Here is a 16,745-nt window from a genome sequence, read left to right on the forward strand (position 1 = left end):
TAGAGCTTTGAAAATCTATGTTGCTAGAACAGCTCGTATACGGAAAACAGAGGCTCTGTTTGTCCTGTATGATCACAACAAGATTGGCTGTCCTGCTTCCAACCAGACTATTGCACGTTGGATTAGAAATCCGATTCAGCAAGCTCATACTACGGCTGAATTGCCGTTACCGACGTCGGTAAAGGCCCACTCCACTAGGAAGGTGGGCTCATCCTGGGCGGCTGCCCGAGGGGCACGGCATTACATCTTTGCCGAGCAGCTACTTGGTCAGGGTCAAACACATTTGCTAAGTTCTACAAGTTTGGCACCTTGGCCGATGAGGACCTAAAGTTTGGTCAATCGGTGCTGCAGGGTCATTCGCACTCTCCCACCCGTACTGGAGCTTTGGTATAGACCCCTTGGTCTTGATGTCGTCCCCAGCATCCTCTAGGACGTATGAGAAAATAGGATTTTGATAACCTACCGGTAAGTCCTTTTCTCCTAGTCCGTAGAGGATGCTGGGCGCCCGTCCCAGTGCATACTTTACCAGCAGTTTAGTTATTACAGTTACACAAGTTGTGTTATCTTGGTTTCAGCATGTTGCTGCAATTAGTTCATGTCTGTTGGCGTGTGTTATGTTGAATGGCATGGTTGAGGGTGTGAGTTGGTAGATATCTCACTACTAGTTAAGTAATTCCTTTCCTCGAAATGTCAGTCTCCCTGGGCACAATTCCTACAACTGAGGTCTGGAGGAGGGGCATAGAGGGAGGAGCCAGTTCACACCCAATGAAAAGTCTTTAGAGTGCCCATGTCTCCTGCGGATCCCGTCTATACCCCATGGTCTTGATGTTGTCCCCAGCATCCTCTACGGACTAGGAGAAAAGGATTTACCGGTAGGTTATCAAAATCCTATTATTTGCCTCCTTATTCATTACATAAGGAGTGCCCTCATTATAAGTGTATTGTGACTCCTCACAATAGTTTTAGCCAAACCTCCAGTGGTTTGGCCATATACCGTATAAACCTCTGGCAGTTTGAGGATGACCACTGCTGAATGGTAACTACAGCCGTTTGGAGGCCAGAACAATGGGATCCAGTTTCAATCCCTGGGTGAAACCGACATTTAGTAAATTTACAAATTGTTGTTTGAATATTAGACATGCAGAAACATTGTTGTATGAGCTAAGGCCACAGATTTGTATTTAAAAGACATAACATTAATATGTGAGATATACAGTATATAATATTTAAGAAAATGTCAATAAAGCCTTCCTTCCTTTGTAACAATTCTGTGGTTGATAGTGTGATATTTAGAAAAAAATTATCTCGAGTTATCCTGGCCATACTATTCAGTTATTTAGAGGTCAACCTGTACAATGCAAACAGTTGTAAATTCGCTGGCCTACCTTTGCATTAAAGGAGAGCTGAGTAAGCCTCTGTTTACACAGCTGGCCAACGAAAGCAGGGTGCAGGGCCAGCACAGACCCTTGGCTCTCTCCTCCCAGAAAATGCAGCCCTCCCTCAGACCCCTCCCCTCCCCACCCCCTCGACGCCGCTGCGTGTCAATCAGGCAGAGAACTACAGGCGCCATCGCAAGGCCAGTTCTGCAAATGGGAAAAATGGGAGTTGCACAGCCACAGATTCACGATAATCTGGAATCTCCGTGTGGCCCCACTTTAGCGAAAAAGTCTAAATCAAGTACATTGCTCTTACCAACCTATCAGCTTATATCTGTCATTTTATAGACTGTGCTAGAGAAATAACAGAAGCTGATTAGATGCCTTGCATAGCATGTGCCTAATTGAACAAGTAGAAAAACTAAATTTCAGCTTGCTGGACAGGATTATATAAATAAGTGAGAGGCGGTGGTGGGTGTATTTGCAGGATGTCCCCTGCTTTGCCAGGTTGCACACAGTGTTTTACTCCCATAAAATGCTTCAATCCCTAGTTACCTCTCATGTTCTATAGACTGTGGAGCTGATTCTGAGTCTCTTGCTGCAGTCGCATTTGCTTCTGTATGCTACTGTCGTGTACGAGTTGGTGAATCCAGAAACACCCAGCTGAAGCATCTTGCGGCAGTGCAAGTCCATCTTGGTGCGTATTTACATCCACCATCAGTACACCATCGAAACTTGCACCAGTTCTATGGTAGGTGCAGTGCTCTGTCTGAACATGGCCTCCTTTGTGAGTGGTTATGCATCTTTGGATGCAGGCGATTGCAGCAACACACACGCTTATGCTTAGACACGCAACTGTTACCTCCCAGAAACGCCCACTGTATTCCATAGACCCTACGTCCGATGCTGTTCTGCATGTCTGAGTAGTAACAATTGGGACGCATGCACAGACTTGACATCACCCAACTGCATGTGCCATCGACACTGATTTCTACTCCGCATCAGCCTCTATGTCAACGTTAGCACCTTGCCGATGCATTTCTCGGAGCACTTCAAGCAAATAAATAAGAATTTTTAGACCTAAAAAAGCAAAACATGTAATAAAGACAGAGCCAGTGTCCCCTGACTGTCCTGATTCATTTATATCCTAAGGGGTATATTCAATAAGAGTCGGGTCCACTCCAACATGCAGTTGTCGGAATGGACCCGACAACCCCTATTCAAAGGAGCAGCCAAATCCGACTGTCGGATTTGGCCGCTCCCGTGTTCTGCTGCTGCTGTCAGCAGCGGGGGCAGCTGTCAGCGGCACCGGGGGATAAGAGCTGTCAGCAGCGCCGGCCGTCTGGAAGAATAGATGTCTTCGGCGCCGGGAGCAGGTGATGTCTGTGGCGCCAGGGGGGAGAGCAGCGGAGGAGACAGATCGGACGGGGAAGGACACGGGGGAGCAGCGGCTGCGGCTCACGGCAGCGTCCACCCGGCTTCAGCAAGCAGGACCTCACTTGCTGGAGCCGGGTGGGCGCTGCTGCTGGGTCCCTGCTCTCCCCACTGCTCCCCTGTCTCCTGCTCTCAACTCATCTCAATCCGACTTTTTTAAAGTCGGATTGAGATTGTCGAAACGGGACTAAAACATGTCAGGTTTGGCCCCGCTTCCGACAATGCAACGCTGATCGGCGGCTGAAGCCACCCAATCAGCGTGCATTCCGACAAGTCAGGTTTCCCGGCTTGTCGGAATAAATGGGGCCATAATGAATAGGTCGGAACCCCTTCCGACCTAAAACTGTCGGAAGCTGCTGTCTTTCCGACAAGACGGCAGCTTCCGACAGTTATTGAATATACCCCTAAATCTGGTATGTTTCTACCATGTGCATTTTCCTCATCACCCGTATGACCTGCAAATCTATAGTAGGCATAGACTGATGATTAGTGGGTGTGTACAGTGAAATTCTCTAGGCCAGTTTTCCCAACCTTAGTCCTCAAGGCAGACTAACATTCCAGATTATATCCATGCTTGAACTTGGTGTTTAAGTAAAACAAAAACTGAGGTACTAATGAAATCACCTGCTTAAGTATGGCTATCTTTAAAGAATGGACTGTTAGTGTGCCTTGAGGACCGTGGTCGGGAATCCCTGCTCTAGGCAGACAATGCAAGCACTGGCACATCTAAGGAAGTGGCTGTCCGCTATAGCTAGCTGAATGTTAGATCGTTTTCAGATAATGGGCCTAATTCAGATCTGATCGCAGCAGCAAATTTAGCTAATGGGCAAACCATGTGCACTGCAGGGGGGGACAGATATAATGGGATCCGGTCTCTCTGTTGACACTGTCTAGGTGACCGCTATTGGTCAACAGGATCTCTAGGTCGACATGTTCTAGGTCGACAGGTCAAAAGGTCGACAGTTTTTCACCATTTTTTTTCTTTTTTTGAACTTTATCATACTTAACGATCCACGTGGACTACGATTGAGAATAGTAACCTGTGCGGGGCGCAGCGGTAGCAGAGCGAGGCACCTTGTCCGAAGCATGGCAAGCGAACACGGTGCACTAATTGGGGTTACCTGAAACTATATGGAGAAAACGACACCAAAAAACATAAAAAAACCTCATGTTGACCTTTTGAACTGTCGACCTAGAAACCCTGTTGATCTAGCATCCCTGTCGACCTAGTTACTGTCGACCAATAGTGATCGACCTAGACACTGTCGACCTTCCATACCACACCCGACATAACGTGCAGAGAGTTACATTTGGGTGAGTTATATTGTTTCAATGCAGGGTAAATACTGGCTGCTTTATTTTTACACTGCAATTTAGATTTCTGTTTGAACACAGCCCGCCCAAATCTAACTCTGCACGTTATATCTGCCCCCCCCCCCCCCACCCCCCCCCCCCCCCCTGCAGTGCACATGGTTTCGCCCATTAGCTAACAAATTTGCTGCTGCGATCAGGTCTGGATTAGGCCCAAAGTTTCTTGAGGCACCACATACTGTAGACCGTTTTCTCATACGTCCTAGAGGATGCTGGGGACTCCAAAAGGACCATGGGGTATAGATGGGTGTGAACTGGTTCCTCCCTCTATGCCCCTCCTCCAGACTCCAGTTAGACTCTGTGCCCAGAGAGACTGGACACACACCAGGGGAGCTCTCCTGAGTTTCTCTGAGAAAAAACTTTTTTAGGTTTATTGTTTTCAGGGAGCACTGCTGGCAACAGGCTCCCTGCATCGTGGGACTGAGGGGAGAGAAGCAGACCTACTTCTGTGAGTTTCAAGGCTCTGCTTCTTAGGCTACTGGACACCATTAGCTCCAGAGGGTCTGATCACTTGGTTCGCCTAGCTGCTCGTTCCCGGAGCCGCGCCGTCACCCCCCTCACAGAGCCAGAAGAAAGAAGCCGGGTGAGTATTAGAAGAACAGAAGACTTCAGTGACGGCAGAAGACTTCAGTGTCTCTGAGGTACCGCGCAGTGGTCGCGCTGCGCGCCATTGCGGCACTACACGGGTGCAGGGCGCAGGGGGGCCGCCATGGGCAGCAATTATACATCATATATCCTGGCAAAGAGGTATACAGTGCATAGGCACTGTATACAGACCCCCGCCAGTATAAAATGTGAAAAACTAGCGGGACTGAAGCGCGCCGATAAGGGGGCGTGGCTTAGCCCTCACAACTCTATCCAGCGCCATTTTCTCCTCACAGAGACGCTGGCCCCGCCAAAAACACTTTTGAACAGCTCACAGTGTAAAACGAGGGGGGGCACAGTTGTTTAGTGCAATATAAATACAAAAATGATGCACTAGATATATATACTGTATATATAATGAGCGTGTGGTAAATGGGTTGGTAAACGGTTTCTGTGTTTTCCCTGTCAGATACTGGGATCTACCCATTATAGTAAGTGTACTGTCGGTGGGTGTTTAGTACACGTGTGTCGGCATGTGTGAGTGCTCTGCCACAAACAGCTATGGGGATCCCTCTGTCGGCACTGCCGACTCCTGATGGTACTTGATTCATGAGATTAAGTGTCAGCATGTCAGTAGTTGTAAGCTTTTCCAAAGAAAACACTATATGGGAGACACAGACGTATGTGGGTGACCCTGTCGGCACCAACTAATATGACTGGGTATAAGTTAACATGATAATGTAAAAAAGCTATACGTGTGTGTGTGTGTGTGTGTGTGTGTGTGTGTGTGTATATATATGTATATATATATATATATGTTTACGTATATGTATGGTGCGGTTACATTGAGCTGTAGCTCGAGCATAGATGTGGTAATATTTGTGGGGGAGTAATATTAAAATTATGTATATATTTCCCTCAGACCCCTCAGGGTCACAAAAATGTTATTTTGCCCAGTTACTACTCCTTGTTGACGACACGAATACTATGTCTTTTGTCGACCATAATGTCTCCTGATTAGATCCACAACATCGGCATTCAGTACATGTTCATACGCATTAAGAATGCATTAATGTCACTAGCGACCCTGCTGTTCCTGACAAAAATATATATATGTATAGGAGATATGTATATATAGATATACGTGTGTTTTATGTGTATTTAAATGTGTATTTTATACAAAAAAAATTATAATGAACGCTGAAGTAAACTTTTTTCCTTCTCATGTGCTGGTCGCTCTGTTGAATAACTCTAGGTCAGCCGTGACAAGACGGTTTCAAATCATCACGAGGAGTCCGAGTGTTTATTCTTTTCCCGCCATGGATAGAATAAAGTGAGAGTCAACCCCTGTTCTGCACAGGGCTCTGTCACAAAGGATCGTTTACAGGAAGCTAAGTGATTTTTAATGATATGCTTTGATTATACTTGCATTGCATGCGCAGGGGGGTGTAATTGTATTCAGAAATGGTCGGTTACTTGGTCATCCGATATAATTACCCTGAGGAGAGATGTGTTACCCCTTGAGCTGGGTCATGTCTAGGACATTGCAACATACTACCGTGCGACTACAAGGGATGGGACTCTTGGGTGCGTGGACCACTTCCATGGCGGTCTCGGCTAGGAGGGCGTTGTGGATTCACCAAAGACATGCAAATGCTGAATCCGAAAAGAAGTGGAGTCTCTTTCCCATGATGGGAAGCCTGGTTGGTGATGGCCTTGTTCATAGGCTCTAGGCAGGTGCCACGGGTAAATTTACCTTTCTTGCCCTATGTTCCCTCACAACGGTTGGTGACGCATTGTTGTAGGATGCAGTCCTTTCGACCGAATAGATAAGGATTCCCCTTTCTCTGCAGGTAAAGGAAGGTAAGGGGTCAGCTGCCTTTTCACGTTCACAGGAGCAGAAATCATCCATTGTTTTCTGCCACGTCCACCGTGGGACGTTGGGTCTCTCTTGCGGGGGCCCACACAGGTGGGACCTAGTCTAAAACTCGTCAGTCAGTTCTGGAAAGGACATGGACCAGTGAGTTAAGGATAGAGTCCCTAGGGGGACATACGGGAGTTCCTGACGTTAACCTCACTGATTTTTTCAAATCAACCTTACCGATCCTCCTCATGACAGGGAGGTAGTATGTGATGCAATACAAGAGTTGTGTCTGGATCAGGTCATTGTCCTGCTGTTCCGGTCATAAAGAAAAAAAAAAAAAAAAGAAGAAGCTGTGGTTCAAGTTTTTTCGTGCTCCCGAGGCCGGACGACTCGGTCAGACAAATCCCAATTTTTCCTACTTAATCTTCATGAGTTAATATCTCATGGCAGGGTTCTCCACTCTGAAAGTGAAGTAAGGAGGTCTAATTATGGTTTCTTCTGCATTAGGCTTACCTGAGGTTTGCGATTCAGGATTGTTGTTACCATTTCACCAGGGTGATGTCGGTGGGATGGGTTTCCTTCGATAGTAAGGAGTCATATTTATTCTATACTGGATCGCTCTCCGAATTATGGAGAGATCAAGAAGCCAAATGGTGCGAAACGTTGTTTTCTCCTTGACAATTCTTCAACAACAGGACTGGCCAGAATCCCTGTTGGTCCCAACGATGCGGTGATCGGCTTGGGCAATATTATTAGAGGCAGTACTGAGAAGAGTTTATTTGCTTTAAAAAAGAAAATAATGGGGAAGCTCTGAGAATTCAGAGTCTGGCAGACCTGTACCAGTGTCTATCCGTGGATACAGTCAGTTGCTGGAAGAGATGGTTGGAGCCTACGAGGCCATTCAGTGGGCAGGTTCCAGACCTGAGTGTTTAGCGGGACCTGTTGGACAAGTGGTCAGGTTTCTACCTGGGTTAATCATGGTTTCATGACCAGTATGTTGATCCTGTGGTAACGGCGCAATTCTCACTGAGGACAAGTGTCATGTTAGAATACTTGTCGCCCCATTAACGGTCTAGAGTTAAGGGCCATTTATAACGGTTTTCTACAGACAAAAACCGGAGAAGAAAGGGCAGAAGCCAGAAAGATTTTCCGCTAGGCGACAAAAACATTTACGCGCTATATCAGCAATGTTCGTTCCAAGAGTGGACAACTGAGAAGCAGACTTCCTTGGCGGACACGTTCTCCATTCAGGAAGGTTGAGTCTTCATCAAGCGGTTTTTTCACAGAAGTGATAAGTCTTTGGAGAATTTTGCAAATAGACAAGATGGCGTCTTGCCTCGACAAGAAACTTCAGAAATTTTGTTACGGGTCGGGGGTCCCCTCAAGCAATAGCGATGGACACCCTAGTGACACCGTGGGTGTTTCGGTCGGTCTATGTGTTCCCTCCACTTCCACTCTTTCCAAAAATGTTAAAGATTATAAGAGGAACAAGAGTTCAGATGATCCTCCTTGATCCAGACTGGTCAAGTAGGGCTGGTATCCGGATCTTCAGCATTTTACTCATAGGAAATCCCTGTCCTTTTTCCTCTGCGAGAGGATCTGTTATGGCAGGGGCCGTGGGTGTTCCAAGGCTTACTGCGATTTCCATTGACGACTTGGAGATTGAACGTCGGATCCCAGCCCGGAAGGGTATTTCCAGTGAGGTCTTCCCTACTCTCTTCAGTCAGAAAAAGAAGTAACGTAATATCATTACCACCATGTTTGGGGGAAAAATTTCTGTCTTGGTGTGAATCCAAGAAGGTTCCTACGGAAAATTTCAGTTGGATCGTTTCTATCTTCTTTTCTTACAAGATTGTGTGGAGGCGATCTTTAGTTGGGCTAGATTACGGTTCAGATTTCAGCCTTATCAGGTTTCTTCCAAGAAACAATTGGCCTCCTTTCCAGAGTTTAATACTTTCGTAAAAGGAGTCTGTCACATCCATCCTCCCTTTGTGCCTCTGTGTCACCATGGGATCTTTACGTGGTGTTGCAGTTCCTGCAATTTCTTTGGTTGAACTTTTCAGTATGGTTAAGTTGAAATTCCTCAATTGGAAAGTGGTCATGCGGATGACCGTGGCATCCGCAAGGCGGGTGTCTGCGTTGGCGGTTTGGTCTCACAAGAGCCATGTTTAATCTTCCATGAAGATAGAGCGGAGTTGAGAACTCGGCAGCAGTTTCTGCCAAAAGTGGTTTCATCGGTTTCACTTGAACCAACCTATTGTGGTGCCGTTGGCTACTGACGCATAGACGACATCGGAGTATCTCGATGTGGTCAGAATTTTGAAAATTTGGGTTGCCAGATTGGCTCAGATCAGGAAAACGGAAGATCTGTTATCCTATATGCTCCCAACAAGATTGGGGTTCCTGTTTCCAAGCAGACTATTGTACGCTGGATCTGATTTACGATTAAGCTTGCTCGTTTTACGGCTGGATTGCCATTACCGAAATCGGTGAAGCCCATTCTACCAAGAAGGTGGGCTCGTCCTGGGCGGATAACCGAGGGGTCTCGAGTGTATAGCCTTGCAGAGCAGCGGCTTCGTCGGGTTCAAACAAATTAGCAAATAATCTACAAGTTTGATACCCTGGCGGTTGAGGCCCTCTTGTTTGGGCAATCGGTGCTGCAGAGTCGTCCGCACTCTCCCGCCCGTTCTGGAGCTTTGGTATAGACCCCATGGTCCTTTTGGAGTCCCCAGCATCCTCTAGGACGTATGAGAAAATAGGATTTTAATACCTACCAGTAAATCCTTTTCTCTTAGTCCGTAGAGGATGCTGGGCGCCCGTCCCAGTGCGTACTGTATCTGCAGTTATTGGTTATGGTTACACATGTTGTGTTTCAGTCAGTCTGTTGCTGACGTTATTCATGCCATGGCATGCGGTATGCTTTTATTGGTCTTGTTTACACACAGGTTGTGTTACATTTTCGGTCAGCATGTTGCTGTATATTTTTCATGCCGTCGGCTGGGTGTTCTGTTGAATGCCACGTTCTGCGACAAGTTCGAGGTGTGAGCTGGTATGACACTCACCGTGTTTAACCAATGAATTCTTTCCTCGATATGTCCGTCTCCCTGGGCACAGTTCTATAACTGGAGTCTGGAGGAGGGGCATAGAGGGAGGAGCCAGTTCACACCCATTCAAAGTCTTATAGTGTGCCCATGTCTCCTGTGGATTCCGTCTATACCCCATGGTCCTTTTGGAGTCCCCAGCATCCTCTACGGACTAAGAGAAAAGGATTTACCAGTAGGTATTAAAATCCTATTTTCTGACCTAATGGCTTTGGTCACCCAGCGTTATATATGCTTCAGAGACACTGGGGGACATTTATACAGTGTAAAAACAATTGCAAACATTTCTGTGGCAGCAAACGGCAGTCAAATTAAATGTTGGTTTCATTATCTAAACCAGGGATGGGGAACCTTTGTCCTTCCAGCTGTTGTTGAACTACACATACCAGCATGCCTTGCTACAGTTTTGCTATTTGGCCATGCTAAAACTGTTGCAGGGCATGCTGGGATGTGTAGTTCAACAATAGCTAGAGGGCCGGAGGTTCCCCATCCCTGATCTAAACTATAATTTAAAGAGCAGCAATCTGATTTGTATGGATTGCAGCACATTTTTTCATAGTTGTTTGTGCACAAGTTTTGAAAATTAATACCATAGATCGTCTAGAGTGTCGTGAACAAGTGTTTTTAATTTATTTATTTTTAATTTATTTTTTAATGAAGAAGTGGTAAATAGAAAAGTAAACAAATTCAAATGAAAGAAATTGTGTTATAAGTTCAAATAATTTTTCAACCTGCATAGGACACAGCATACCACCCTTTCACATTTCTCTCACAAACCTCAATAAGCAGTTATTAGGTGTACATTTTTATCTACTGTATTATATACTGTACAGCTAAATCTCCTTGACAATGGCTTATAAATCCCTTTGGTAGTATACGGATGCAACAACGAGCGGTTTGGCGGGTGTGGATCAGTTTTGGATATAGCTGGCAATAATATTCCAAATACAGGAGCACAGTTCAAGGTATGAATACCTGTACTTTAAGACTTGAAAAATGATGTTCTTGTTTGTGATCAACTAGCTAGGTGAGCCCAAGAACTTCTGCAAGGCTCAGTCATAACCGCTATATGGTAGGGATTTCAGTTGAGAAAAAGATTGTGAAACAGTTGCACCCAAACACTTCCTATACGAAAGCAAAGGAATACCATAGGGCGCACCGGTGCCGCAAAAAGCAAGTAGAATCTGGTGTTTGCACTGTTCTCACTACTGCCGGTAGCTTTTTGTATGTGGGAAACACACTGCTTGTATGCAATAGGAGAAAGTACATGAATAGGAAGAACTAGGATACAGGAGGGACTTAATTTAAAGTTATGTATTGCAAATACAGAAGACGTACATAAAGTCTGTGCACCATATTGCAGTGCTATGTAATAAGGACATGTTATGGATACAGTTATGTAATATACACCCATCAGCCATAACATCAAAACCACTGAAAGGTGAATGTCACAGTTGGTAGAATTTGTGAATCCATTGGATGTGTGCTAGCAGTAGAATTGCATGCCTCTGCGGTTGAGAAAACGAGGTGGTCGCATGTAGTTTCGTCTCATATGCTTTTATTAAAGAAGAGACATATAAGAGCAAATATTTAAAGAACAAAGATGAAGAATTCCAAAAGATTAGGACGCAGAGTATTCATGGGCAGAGTTATTGAAAGAGTCTGTATAATGATTGTCTGATATGGCTAGTGAATACTGAAGAGTTTGTACGTTGGATAGTTAATTGTCGTGACTAAAAAACACTGAAGGAGTTTTGCAGAATGGATGATTATTAGACGTGGCTGAAGAACACTGAAGGGGTTTTGCTGAATGGATGATTATTAAACGTGGCTGAAGAACACCAAAGGAGTTTTGCAGAATGGATGATTATTAGACACGGCTGAAAAACACTGAAGGGATTTTGCAGAATGGATGATTGTTAGACGTGGCTGAAGGGCATTGAAGGAGTTTTGCAGAATGGATGATTATTAGACGTGGCTGAAGAGCACTGCAGGACTGCTGGGAAATCCTTTACGGATAGAACTCCAGGAGACACTGTCGTAAGTGGCAGGTTGTGACCTGCGGGACCGGTGCAACCACTGGCAGTTGTGCAGCAAATGACAGCTGAGGTGACAATTCCATGGAGCTAAAAATCCAAGGGACACTGAAAGGCACACAGGTGGACCTGTGGGAGCACAGAGCTAAGACACCTGTACTGGGACATAAAGCACTGGCAAGGTTTGAAACCGGACTGCCCCCTTTTTCCAGATAGCTCAGCCTGTGATTGGCTGGAAGAGACCAGAAATCAAATCCCATTGGTATACTATGAATTGGTCTCCAACATAGCGACCCCCAGTACTGCAGACACGCCAGAGAAAGGGGATCTTGCTCAGGCAGCCTCCCTGCACAGTGCTCCAGAGCATGGGATCTTACACAGTCAGCCTCCCTGCACAGTGCTCCAGTGCCAGCAGGCCGCATAGTCACCAGCTCCCTCTCAGCTGCAGCACACCAGCAGCCCTCACAGAGCTCTGCCGCCGCAGCGCTAACCATCTGACAGAGAGCCCCCGGAGACCATCACCGGAGGTGAGTCCACGGTCCATGACAGTGAAGTGAATACATTAATTATTTTGTTACAGTGTCACCTGTCAAGGGTTGGGATATATTAGACAGCAAGTGAACACTCTGTTCATGACGTTAATGTGTTGGACGCTGGAAAAATCAGCAAGCATAAGGATCTGAGCGACTTTAACAAGGGCTAAATAGTGATGGCTACCCACACGAGTCAGAGCTTCTCCAAACTGGCGGGTCATGTGAGATGTTACCGGTATGCAGTGGTTAGTACCTACCAAAGGTGGTCCAAGGAAGGACAATCTGTGAACCAGCAAAGTGGTCACGGGCGCACAACACTCAGTGATGCACATGGGGAGCGAAGGCTAGCCCATCTCGTCCAAAATGACAGAGGTACTGCAGTACAAATTGCTGAAAAAGCTAATGCTGGCTATGATAGAAAGGTAATATAAAATGGTACCTGCTCAAATTTCCCAGATCTCAAACCGATCAAAAATCTGTGTGATGTGCTGGAAATACACTGAGGCCCCATATCACAATTTACAGGAAATAAAGGATCAAGTGCCAACGTCTTGGTGCCAGATACGACAGGACACTTTCAGAGATTTTGTGGAATCCATGCCTTGACGGGTCAGAGCTGTTTTGGCAGCACGAGAGAGACCCACACAATGTTTGGCAGGGGTTTTTTTAATCTTATGGTTGATGGGTGTATAATATATATAATGATGCAACAAAATAAGAGACAGAACATTATTTGTTTAATCATGATTATTAAAGAACACTCAAATCAAATCTGAGAAAATGTTATTGATTGCACCAAATAATTGGAAATATAATCTACAGTACAATCATGAGCATCATAAAGAATTCAATAGAATATTGTACAACTGTTCCATGTGTATGATGTGGGGGAGGATGGAGCAGGCATCATGTACTTACACAATCCTATTTATAGGGTTGCCATAAATATAATATTCCCCTAAGCATGGTTTCCTGGCAGTTGTGTAACTAGAATGTTTTCTCCTCCAAGCCAAAAAGATTTTGGTTTCCTGCGCTGGGTGTGTATTGCTCGTTGCCAAGGGGTAATGCTTGTTGCCAGGGGCTTCGTGCACTGGGTGTGTTATGCTCATTGCCAAGGGGTTTTCATGGTCGTTGCCAAGGGGTGATGCTTGTTGCCAGAGGTTTCATGCGCTGGATGTGTACTGCTCATTGTGAAGGGGTAATGCTTGTTGCCAGGGGCTTCATACGCTGGGTGTATAACGCTAGTTGCCATGGGGTTTTCATGCTCGTCGCCAAGGGTGTAAGGCTGCTGCGGCCGCCAGCACTACCCTGTGCTATGCGCTCTTGGGTCCCAGCACTTCCTGGCTCTTTCAGAAGCCAGAGGTCAAGTATGACCCTGGCTTCTGAGGCCCTGGCTTCTGAGGCCCTCCATGGCGGCGGCGATTTTGAGAAGGACATTTAACAGATTGTCTGCATGTCAATCTGCACTGAATCAGCGGCGGCGCCCACGCTGCCCTGCGCCTCCAAGCCTCAGCAGTGGCTGCGGGGGCTGTAGTTATGCCACTGTTCCCTGGTATAAATAGGTAATGCAAAGCTAGACAAATTATGCTATTTTATGACCATTCTTGGAACAGAACCTGTTAAGTATACAAGGCCATATAGCTGGCAGCAGCACTATAAATCAAGCATCATTCTACTTTGATCTCTCCCTCTGTAACAAACCTCTGATGATAAAGAGTGTAAAGTGTTAATCATTACTGTGATTAAGATCATATTCTATCTGTACAGAACAGCATTATGCCAAAGGTCTTTTGAAAACAATATTACCATGTCGCACTCCTACAGAAGTGTCTGTTTTTTATGTGACATGGTCTACTAGAGTTTTGTAACATAATAAAATTCTCTTCCCGTGGTTCTAAGAACTAAGGAGCATATATATCAAAGCTTGCATAGAGAAAAAGTGGGGAGAGATACAGTACCAACCAATTAGCTCCTGTTACTGTACAGGCGGGATCCGGTCTCTAGGTCGACAGTAACTAGGTCGACCACTATTGGTCGACAGTAACTAGGTCGACGGGGTTTCTAGGTCAACAGGGTATCTAGGTCGACATCTTCTAGGTCAAAAGGTCGACATGAGGTTTTCACGTATTTTTTCTTTTTATTGAACCTTTTCATACGTAACGATCCATGTGGACTACAATTGGGAACGGTAACCTTGATGAGCTTTTGGCCTGTCGACCTAGAACATGTCAACCTAGAGGCCCTGTCGACCTAGTTACTGTCGACCAATATTGGTCGGCCTAGACACTGTCGACCTAGTAACTATCTACCTTCCATACCACACCCGTACAGGCTATGTTTTAAAAATGACAGGAGCTGATTGGTTGGTGCTTTATCTCTTTCTAGCTTTGATACATACAGTATGCCCCTATGCTCCAGTTGGTGTAGTGTTGATAGTCTGTATGGTATTATGTCTAGGGCAAATCATTACTGTGTGGATACACTAGTATACAGTATGTGGCTGTAGTAGGCCCACCCTAATATGAAACACAGCTTATAGGCAAAGGAACGTGGTATACTATATTTATCATCCACTGTATGTATCAGTTTTAATGTTCTTTTATATGTAACATTACATACTGTTGTGTTAGCAGTGCATAGATGGATACAAAGCTAACAAAGCTGTGGAGATGCTTAAAAACTTCTACAGGCAAGAAAATCCTAATGGTAGGTGTATCTTTATCTCTTTCCACATTTTAAATATGGTAGTTCACAATTAATGTTTTCCCTTTTACCCTTTCAGCTCCAAGGTCAAAAGTTCGCAAAAAAGAATAAACCACGAAAACTGTTTCATATGGTCAGTGTGAAGAAAAGGAACCCCTATATTTACAACATAAAACTTTGGTATATGCTAATCCAGACAAAGTTTCTCCACATTTTGCTGTCCGATACATTTAAGTCTTTTGTAAATTAGGGAGAAAAAAATGTGTAACATGATGATAAAATCCTTACTTAAAGTATCTTTTGTTCTGACCAACTGTTAAAACATTGTTACTATGTGTAATATGTAGGTTTTCTATTTTGTATTTACATTCATATAACTGAAATACACTGTAATCAGAAAGCAACATCACTAGTATTACTTAAATGACCAGAAGGGGTCACCACAGCTACATACACATAATTTGGATCCTTAAAACTGAAATACATAAAGCATATCATCTACCATAAATATTTCACAACTCCATCAGTTGTAGTACTTATTTGCTGCAGACCTGCAGTTGTATCTTTTACGCAAGCACATTCTTTTTTTTTTTTTTTTGCTTTAACTAAAACTACTTGTTTGTATGGAGTTTTGTGTATATATTTCATGGAAGTTGTGGTTTGACTTTTTTTCTGCATTGTAACTTTTTTTTAAAAATGTATAAAACATAATGCTTATTTTTGTGTGTGTGTGTGTATATATATATATATATATATATATATATATACACACACACACACACACGTTTTCAAAGATGTAGTTTATGATGATGTATAATAAAGCCATAAAATCTTTGAAACCTGGGCAATCCATATGTATGTATTTATTTATTAGGTATTCTTTATTTTTTATTTTTTTTTATAACTTTGCTAACATTAATTAGACCTTTAGATAGAATGAATGTGTTTTTATGTACTGAAATTAAATAATGTGTTTTTATGTACTAAAATTAATATAATATTCTGGAATTATGGCCCTAAAATATATTGTCCTTAGTAATCTTACCAGGATAAAATTTGCCATTGTCCATGATGTCATATTCACTATTTCTATTTACCTAAAAATATTAAGTCTTTTCTTCCATATTACTTACCAGAACAATCAGGCTGATTCTGGATTGGTAGCACAGCAAAACAAGGGAGTAACTTTGCACTTGTCAAACCATGTTGTAATGTAAGTGGTGCAAAAACATTTTCTTTTTTTGCATGCAAAGTAAATACTACATTACTTTAGCATGTAGCCTGAAAATGATGGATAGCTTTATTTTACAATTTAGATTTCACCTAACGCCCCTCCCAAATCTAAATCTCTCTGCATATATTAATCTCCCCCCACCTGCAGTATAGCATGGTTTTATGATGGTATACTCCTTTTGTTGGCTTCCCCAACTCTGAATTAGCCCATAAATATCTATGGATCACCTCTACAATGACTTCAGGTTTTATTCAATGTAAAAGATCAGACACCTCAAAGTAAATCAATATCATATACTGTAGCTCCCCAATATATAAGGACAAGCAATACAGTGCTTACAAACATAATGTTTACATGCACAATCTTCACCAGTAAGCATAAGAAAAACACAAAACACCTACATTTAGTGCACACAAATTTGGGGCCAAAAACGGTAAGCCAAGAGCATGAAGAGGGATGCAAGTTAAAAGCTAACTTTCTGTGAATTGTTCTTTATTATAAACTTGTG

General features: G+C 44.0%; 1 protein-coding gene across 4 annotated transcripts in view; it reads left to right on the top strand.

Annotated features, from left to right (window-relative positions):
• The window catches only part of ADAT2 (adenosine deaminase tRNA specific 2), a 118,773-nt gene extending 102,931 nt beyond the window's left edge, over nucleotides 1–15,842 (top strand). For 2 of the 4 annotated variants that reach the window (XM_063917484.1, XM_063917481.1), the window contains exons 5-7: nucleotides 10,590–10,696; nucleotides 14,931–15,006; nucleotides 15,083–15,842. In XM_063917484.1, coding sequence (XP_063773554.1) covers nucleotides 10,590–10,696; nucleotides 14,931–15,006; nucleotides 15,083–15,114 — 215 coding nt within the window. In that variant the 3' untranslated portion in view covers nucleotides 15,115–15,842. The remainder of the gene's footprint in view (nucleotides 1–10,589; nucleotides 10,697–14,930; nucleotides 15,007–15,082) is intronic. The other 2 variants (XM_063917483.1, XM_063917482.1) reach the window with 2 other exon arrangements.
• The last annotated feature ends 903 nt before the right edge of the window (nucleotides 15,843–16,745 follow it).

The sequence above is a fragment of the Pseudophryne corroboree genome, chromosome 4 (assembly GCF_028390025.1).
Source record: "Pseudophryne corroboree isolate aPseCor3 chromosome 4, aPseCor3.hap2, whole genome shotgun sequence".
NCBI lineage: Eukaryota > Metazoa > Chordata > Amphibia > Anura > Myobatrachidae > Pseudophryne > Pseudophryne corroboree.